Genomic DNA, 8,891 nt, shown 5'->3' with positions numbered 1-8,891 from the left:
TCGTATATTTCAGATGCTGTCGGAGATGGACTTTCATGCAAGCAGCTACTTAAATTAATACCAACATTATCGAATATTATTATAAGAAATTATACAGACTTGATTAACATGAGTCCTAATCTATCACAAAAGGAGATAAGTGACCTAATTTATGCAATAACGATGGAAAATACAAAAATACCAGAAAATACTGTAAGAGAAAATAAAATATTAAATTATATAATCGATCGAGGTGATTCTTATGCTATATGTATTTATAATTATTTTAAAGTTTAAATATGTTCATAATTTGTATGATTTAAAATAAAATGGAATTATTCATTAAAATGACATCATTTTTAAAGGGCTCAGAAGTCGTTACAATTTTAACAGATTCACCCAACCTTCCCTTTTTGTTCCAGACTGTATTAAATAAATGGCCACTAACATTGTACTATATAGAACGTTATGCAGTGGCTTGACGAATCACCTCACTCGTTAGACTGTCATTTAGCCATGAGACGCCTGTAACGAGAGGCTCTGGATCCTTCAGAACTGAATAGCTAAAGCTTATTCTTTTAGCAGCCATCATTTGCCAAAATCAGTAAATAGTTGTGACCCTCGTTAATATAAATGTCCTGGAAGAACCATAGCTATTAAGCATGATCTACATGCTTGCTAATTTTAATAAAAGGAACTGAATAATACAATATTTTTAATACTAAAATGTTAAATTTTATTCATAAAATTTTTGAAAAAATTAAATTCAAACTTCTACAATAATTTAAATTTTTTGAAACGATTTATTTTCCTAACAGGCAAAGAGCATGCATTCATAGTACATAAATACCAATACGGTACCTAAAAGTGGTCTCTTTGACTGTTAGGATTAATAGTTAAAACAAAACTTAACCTCAAAAAAAAACTATCTTATTTTTTGTTCTTGTTAAAAAATAATATTGAGCCAAGGGTCAGGCAATCTATGGGAAATTGTGGCAATATTTGGCAATAGAAAGAATTGGTCAAAATTGCACAATATTCAGATGAGTGCCTGATCCTTGATTTGAGTTAATTCAACAAAGTTAAAGAGATTTTAATTAATTTTTTTGAATATTTTCTTTACTTCAAGTAAGCAGAATTGATACTCTTTTGGTATCTAATGACAGAGACGTGTTCAGACAGGGGGTAGGGAGAGGTGTGGATTAGGATAATTGCCTAACTAAGTAGTGGGCAACCTTTAATTTATCGTGGCAGATATTGGTGGTTAGTCTTGACAAGAACCGTACATTATATACGGTTCATGTATGTGCCGCGGTACTTAGGTTGCCCACCACTGGTCTTAATTGTTTGAGTTGTTCAAGACAATCTAGCTATGCTTTCCTGAAATCCTGAAGATTTTCGGGACTCATGACTGGACCGGGATGGGAATATCCCGAGATGGGATGGGACTGTCCCGGGATTTCCCGGTCCCAGTCTCGTCATCGAAAAAGCATAAATCCAGCTACTTTCCTCCATCCTCTTCCAAATCCTCCTCTAGGGTTTTCAATTCCGGAATTGAATTAATCTCAGAATTTAGTGCATTTTAATCCAGAAGTTGAAAACCCTATCCCCCTCCCCCAATACACAAAACTCTAACTACACCCCTGTCCAATAATCCATAACAATTAAGTCCATATCTTACATTCCAAATAGTAGCCCATCAGTCATCCATAAAACAGCACATAACCTCAAAAATCATGTCCAACCTTACAATTTCCCTTCTGGCTTCTTCTTTGTCACTTGACTCTGATAATGCAATGCCTCCTCATATGCCTTCTTAACAGCCTTCCTCAATGTCGGCTTCTTTGACTCACTCAACTTTGACTCATCAATTGATTTATGAATGCCAAGTAGTTCCAATTTTGAAGACGGCAACCACTGCCAAGTTCTTTTTGTGTCAAAGAACAAGACCAAAAAGTCATCGCTTGTTTGATTCTTTCTTAATGTTAAGACATTATCTGGTGGACATGGCAATGGAACTGAATTATGTACAAAACCTTTTGGAATGCTTGGATCGATAATTAATGCTGGATACCATGGATATCCGCGTGATTTTGCCCATACAAGTTGTAATGGCTTTAATTTTCCACTTTGTGCATTTGCATAAGCTCTCATGGCACCCGAGGATGTGGACGCAACTGGCTCTGTCTCGTCGTCACTTTCACTCAGTCTCGATTCTTCATCCTTTTTATCAGCACTTGTTCTTGTTGTTGTTGTTGCTGTTCCTTGTGAATCTTCATCTGCATTTTCTGGCTGATTAAAGGAACCAGAATCGCTGTTGTTGTCACTTCCAATTTCAGAGTCACTTGCATTTTCGGAGCCACTTGATCCATATTCTGAGTTTGTGTATGATTCACTAAATTCGCAGCTTGTACACGAGTCGGAGAATTCGGATTGTTCTGAATTTTCAGAATTTGATCCTTGACCGCGATAGAGACGGAAGCTGTCTGGAATACGGGCATCAAATTTTGGTGTTTCAAGGGTGATGCTTGTGTTTGGAAGGATTGTTGGTGTTCTGGAAGGAAAATAAAAATTTGAGGTTAGAATACATTTTTTGAAAAGCATCCCTAAATGTTCACAAATCTACGAAAATATCCAAAAATTTTTAATATAAAATAGTCAATTTGTCAACAAACTTAAAAACTCGCTAACACTCACAGCAGCATCGATTTTGGGGTGCTATCAATAGCATTTCGGGATGTTGACGGTGTGCATTCTAAGCTATTTGATGCAGCAGCTGGATGCTTTCTCCATCCCAACTTTCGACCTCGTCCTCGCTTCTTTTCATCCTGTTTAGGCTTGAGCTCATCTAATCGTGAGCTAAGTGAGCCGAGTAATGAGTCTGACTTCATCATTGATGAGAGATCTGGAAGTTCTGGTCGTTTAAGAACTTGCTGCTTTCTTGTGAACAGGACGGCGTTTCTAAAGGTGAAGATAAGATGGATTAGTAGACGAAATTAAGGAAGATTATCATCGCTATGGCATTTGGTAGGACTTAGGATCCAAAGGTATAATTTGGAACACTATGAAGTATCTCAGAACACCAAGTAGTATTCCTGAACACTAAGGAGTACTCCTGAACACTAAGGAGTATCTCAGAACACTAAGTAGTGTCGCTGAACACTAACAAGTATCTCAGAATACTAAGTAGTGTCCCTAAACACTAAGGAGTACTCCTGAACACTAAGGAGTATCTCAGAACACTAAGGAGTACCCCAGAACATTAAGGAGTACTCCTGAACACTACGAAGTATCTCAGAACACTAAGTAGTGCCCCTGAACACTAAGGAGTACTCCTGAACACTAAGGAGTATCTCTGAACACTAAGGAGTATCTCAGAACACTAAGGAGTATCTCAGAACACTAAGTAGTGCCCCTGAACACTAAGAAGTACTCCTGAACACTAAGGAGTATCTCGGAACACTAAGTAGCGCCCCTGAACACTAAGAAGTACTCCTGAACACTAAGGAGTATCTCAGAACACTAAGGAGTATCTCAGAACCCTAAGTAGTGCCCCTGAACACTAAGGAGTATCTCAGAACACTAAGGAGTACTCCTGAACACTAAGGAGTATCTCAGAACACTAAGGAGTATCTCAGAACCCTAAGTAGTGCCCCTGAACACTAAGGAGTATCTCAGAACACTAAGAAGTACTCCTGAACACTAAGGAGTATCTCAGAACACTAAGTAGTGCCCCAGAACACTAAGGAGTACTCTTGAACACTAAGAAGTATCTCAGAATACTAAAAATAATCCCAGAACACTAAAGAGTATCCCAGTAGTTCCCCTGACCACTAAATAGCTCTTCCCAATCCATATCAATCATAGCTACTCACCTTCTATTAACACCGCTACTCAATGGAGACGTAGTTGTACTCAATGCCGATGACTTTAATGGACTCATTGTCGGTGTCTTGAGTTCGTCCTTATCCTTATCATCAGATCCACTGGACTCACCATCCGATTGAGATTCTTCACTTTCAGTACTAGCTGCACTCTTTCTACCACGATTCAGCAATTTCTTCATCTTTATTACTTCCATTTTGATGATTTTCATCTTCTTAGCTTTAGCTAGGTGATGCTTGATGGAATTAGCTTTACTTTGTAGCTGTTCGAGTTTCTTGATTCCTTCAACTGATGCTGGCTTTGTGACAATTTCCTTCATTTCTTTATCAATTATTTTAACCAATTCTCCATCAGCGATGGGAGCTTCAATGAGTCCAGACCTTTCAAGTTCCTTCCTTGCTTGTTTAAAGATACTGCTTCCTTGTTCCTTCATCTTAACTCCCATTTTATAAAATATTGTCTCTTTATTATTATAAAGTAGACAGTTCCTGATCATCAATGAGAAATCAGCTTCCATGTCATCTAAGCCGTCATATCCGCCAGTCTTCAACTTCTCCCTCATTGTTCCTAAATCCATTGGATTTTTTATAACATTTGCATAGTCTGGTACTTCAGTGACATCAACTGGCTCTAAGAATATCTCAAGTGAATCTCTCTGGACTAACTGATCGATGATCTTATGCATAGCTGTTCCAAGTGGATCAATTTCTGTCATAACACATTCCTCGGTGATCTTAATCAGCACCATTTTGAGTTTTTCACGTTTTCTGACCAATTCACAGAGGAGTCTGGCTCTTTCTAGGTCTTGTCTTAAATGTTGCCAATATTTGAGCTGCTTATAGAGTTCCTTAGCATCTGGTGATCCTTCAAGTCCTCCTCTCGAATGCGAACTTGTTGTTGATGTCTGCAGTCGTCTCAATAATGGAACTCCATTTCTAAATTGTCTCTTTAATGTCCAATAAGCAATCAATCGCTGCATAAATTGATCCTTTTTCTTAAAATTCACCAAATTTGAAATCTCTTGAACTCGTTCAGTTGGTATGGTTGGTATTAAGATGATCGGTGCACTTGATCGCTTTTTTGCCAACATTTTCCTTGCCAATTTCATTTTGTTCCTGCATTCTTCGCGCGCTTTTTCATTCTCAATCGGTGACTTTTCACTACCGTAATTTGATGGCGTATGCTGATCACAAAATGCCATCTTTTGGACCATCATTTGACCGTCGTTAGACTTGACAGTCTCCATTCTCATACACAGTCCAGCATATTGTGCACATGTGACATGAAAGGCTGAATAGCAGTAATTCTTGTTGCACTGAATGCATGCTCCTGTCTTTTGCTTACAGATGTAACAGACGAGCCTCCAACGGGCTGGCGGGATGCAGTCAATTGAGTCAATTGGTTCCAAAAATACAGTATTTGCGAATCGAACTTCAGGAATCCACAAGGCACAAACGACATGTGCCCATTCACTTGTATCGGTCTGTTTAAAGGCACCACCAGAATTTGGACATAATTTACACTGAACAGGCTTACTTGGCGATTGAAGACATTGTCGACATAGCCATTGATTCTCGGGTATATAAGGCACACCATAACAATCTTGATGAACAGCTAAATTACACATGTCACAAAATAAAATGACATTTGTATTCTGACATTCGCCATCCATACAGATACAACAGATTGCATCCTCATCAATAATTGATACAGCTTGTCCATTTGATGCTGCTTGAAAATATGATTCCTTTTCTAGTCTATCAATGAGCAATTCAAGTGTCTCAACTGGAATTACATTTAAATTTGTCTCAGATCTTTTATCATTAATCATGTCCAGCCATGTTGTATCCTCCTCATCGACATCATACTCAATCTCACCATCCAGTTCCTCTGGTGTCTTTTCAATGAATCTTATATATCCAGTTGGCTTTGGTGGAGCATCAACAATGACATAATCATTAACTGGACGATATATAGCTTCCGGTAAGCTTATAATTGGCTCTTTTGGCGGTTCTATATCCTCAATCTCATAATTTGAATGTGCTGTCATTTTTTCATAAACTTGCATGTCAATTAATGGTATATCCTCGTCTATCGGAAGCGGTATTGTCTTTCCTTTAACTTTAAGGATCAAATTTTGTGCATCATCAAAAATTATTTGATTTTCAATTGGCGTCGATGGCGATTTATTTTTATTGTTTGATTTTATTTTTGGTGTATTTTTGCCTTTTTTACGTTTTTTTGCTGTCGGTGTTGCTGGTGTGGCTGGCGTTGATGGATCACGATCATGATTTTTTAAATGATATTGCAATCCAATCGTCTAAAAGTGATGAAAAATTGAAAAAATTAAGGAATAAGAAGAAGAAGCTGATGCTACTTACACTTTTATATTGTTTTTCACATGCTGGACACTTGTAAGGTGGTCCTTGACCTTTAATTGATTTTAGATACTCCGGGATGTCGAAGTCAATCATGTTTGTGACTGAATCTTGTGTAAATCTTTATGGAAATTATTTAAAAATGTTGAATCAAAACAATAGAAAAAAAATAGTTTTGTGATGACGATTTCGGTACCTGTTGTTGTATTCGGCACGATGGGGATTAGAAAAGATTTTGAAATTTGAATTTTTTTTGACCGTTATGAAAAATTTTGAAAACTTTTTTATTTATTTTTGTTTTTTTTCAACCTGAATTTTTCAAATTGTTGACTTTTTTCTTTAATAATTTGAGTTGTTGTGCTTGGAATTCAGCCACTTAACCTGAAACTGCTTCAACTTTGCCTCATATGTCAAATTTCCAGAGTACTTCATCAGATTCCCAACCTCATCACTAAATTCATAATCAACGCAAATTCCCTTCATGAATGTCTTTAAATTTCCAATATAATCCTTATCATCCTTAACATATCGAGTCACGAATATGACCTAAATTCACCAACTTCGACCAGGAACCAGATTTTGGATCAATTCGACCTCCTTCTCCTACTCTGTACTTTAATATTGTTATGGACCTGCAACATAAGGTGAAGTATCCCGATGTAGGTGTAGTAAACATAGGCAGAACGCCACGTAGGAAATAGGTAATTCCATGACTTAGCACAAACAGAAACTGAATTGTCAACATTTCTCTGGTGCTATACAGGAACAACCATTTCCTCAGTTCATTAAGTCATTGTTAAGATAGTCACTGTGTATTATTATGAACATTATCAGCTTTTCCAGGATGAAGATACTGCCACTGTTCTTCATGTAAATTCCATGAGATGGGCAGGTCATGTAAACAGACAACCACAGGATGCCTCAGTATGCAGAGTAACATTTGCAGACTTTGTGAACGGCGAAAGATTGAGATGTAGACTGAAAATTTCCTGGGTTGGATGTGTTGATAAGGACGCTAGAGTTCTCAATATCCCGATCTGGTAGAATTTATCGAAAGATTGAGTTAGCCTGCAAATGTTCTCTAAAAGCGGCAATGGGCTCCCGTGCGCTTGAACCAAGGAAGTAAATAATTTTGTAATTTTCTATTTTTCTTTATTTTTCTCAAATTTTTGGATTAGTTTGTGGAAAATTTGGAAATTACGTGACGCAAAAAGTTGAATTTTATGTCAATTCCTTGTCCCAAAGTAACATTTTGGAACAAAATTTGGGTTTGAGTACAAAATTTGAATTTCGGTACAAAATTGTATTCCACTCTACTCTCTATGACAATTGTGGACAACCCATGTGCTGTCAAATTTCGTGAAAAATGCCATGAGCCGCAAGTCTTGTGTGGTTTCATTTGTAGGTACAACATGTCATCGATCGCAGTGACACCGTTGCTATAAGCAAACCCTAAATTATAATTATTCGCGGATGACATAAGACAAGCAAGGAGTCCAATGGAATATAAAATGTAGTGCCTATCCACTGCTCTTAGGATACAGAACACTAAGCGTTACGTAATTTCCGTACAGTCCCCTAATCTATTTCTAATTTTCTAAAGCTTCCAACGCTGTCAAATATTTTTTCATTTTCATAATTTCTCATCTTTTTCTCATCAATTTCAATTGATTTATTAAGCTTAGTCATAATTACTTCCGATTCTTTGACTTTTTCTCGGAAATACTTCAAACATTCGTTAACATTTTCAGTTCCGCCGTACTCAACTGTCAAATTTTTAACGTTCGTCATGTCCTCAATATTTTTACAAATTTTCATTCGATTTTGAAGTTTTTGACTCAACAATGACTTTAGTAGCTCCAAAAATGTATTGGCTATAGCTGGAAGTCCAACAATATCAACTTGCTTAACTCTTATTCCAGCTGATTCAAAATATTTGACAAAATTTGCATATGAATTTGGATCAATTATTGTCATATAACGCATTGATATTTCACGATAATCCATTATAAGCACCAGACCACAAATTTGAGTTTCTGCCTCATTCTCTAAAGCACCGCTGACTAGTAAAATTATTTTTATAATATCATTAATATCAATTTTTAATTCATCAAATAATTTATGTCTTATTATTAATATCCTTTGTCCATATTCATTGCGCTTTGTCATTAGCAGCACTGCTCCTTTATCGTAAATTTCAAGGAGTTTTGTGATATTAAAATTGAATAATTCTCGATGATTTAGTCGAAATAAAATAGTTTTGTTGAAATTTTCGTAGACTTTGTCCATATTGTACTTTTTGGTACGCAGCAGCTGAATTATTTGAGATGAATCTAAAATTAGAGGATGTGATTACATTTTTGATTTAAAATTGAGTTTAATTGCGTCAAGTATGATGGACAGCATTTCAGAAAAGACCAAGAACAGACAGAAATGACCAAGAACAGACAAAATAGACCAAGAACAGACAGAAAAGACCAAGAACAGACAGAAATGACCAAGAACAGACAAAATAGACCAAGAACAGACAGAAAAGACCAAGAACAGACAGAATAGACCAAGAACAGACAGAATAGACCAAGAACAGACAGAAACGACCAAGAACAGACAGAAACGACCAAGAACAGACAGAAAAGACCAAGAACAGAC

At 36.6% G+C, this 8,891-nt stretch overlaps 2 protein-coding genes across 2 annotated transcripts; both read right to left on the bottom strand.

The window, feature by feature from the left end:
• Positions 1–691: 691 nt before the first annotated feature.
• On the bottom strand, positions 692–6,427 carry Br140 (bromodomain-containing protein 140). The gene is made up of 4 exons (XM_070645738.1): positions 6,246–6,427; positions 3,855–6,184; positions 2,677–2,940; positions 692–2,533 (listed from the first exon to the last, which is right to left on the bottom strand). Exons 1-4 carry the CDS (start codon positions 6,336–6,338, stop codon positions 1,726–1,728), a joined length of 3,495 nt encoding a protein of 1,164 aa, XP_070501839.1. The 5' UTR covers positions 6,339–6,427; the 3' UTR covers positions 692–1,725.
• A 1,393-nt stretch (positions 6,428–7,820) lies between these two features.
• On the bottom strand, positions 7,821–8,531 carry LOC139094472 (alpha-tocopherol transfer protein-like). Its single transcript, XM_070645507.1, has one exon. The coding sequence runs from the start codon at positions 8,529–8,531 to the stop codon at positions 7,821–7,823; it is 711 nt and encodes a 236-aa protein (XP_070501608.1).
• Positions 8,532–8,891: the final 360 nt, after the last annotated feature.

This window comes from Chironomus tepperi, unplaced genomic scaffold (assembly GCF_022539635.2).
Source record: "Chironomus tepperi strain 1889 unplaced genomic scaffold, CSIRO-AGI_Ctep_v1 contig_354, whole genome shotgun sequence".
NCBI lineage: Eukaryota > Metazoa > Arthropoda > Insecta > Diptera > Chironomidae > Chironomus > Chironomus tepperi.
Note: the sequence above shows the minus strand (reverse complement) of the source record. Positions and strands in the feature narration are given on the sequence as shown.

Coding starts and splice junctions, on each gene's coding strand:
- Br140 (XM_070645738.1), bottom strand. CDS start 6,338: ATGATTGACTTCGACATCCCGGAGTATCTAAAATCAATTAAAGGTCAA. Junction 6,185..6,245: donor GTGAAAAACAATATAAAAGT/GTAAGTAGCATC, acceptor CATCACTTTTAG/ACGATTGGATTGCAATATCA. Junction 2,941..3,854: donor AGTAGCGGTGTTAATAGAAG/GTGAGTAGCTAT, acceptor CTTCACCTTTAG/AAACGCCGTCCTGTTCACAA.
- LOC139094472 (XM_070645507.1), bottom strand. CDS start 8,531: ATGGACAAAGTCTACGAAAATTTCAACAAAACTATTTTATTTCGACTA.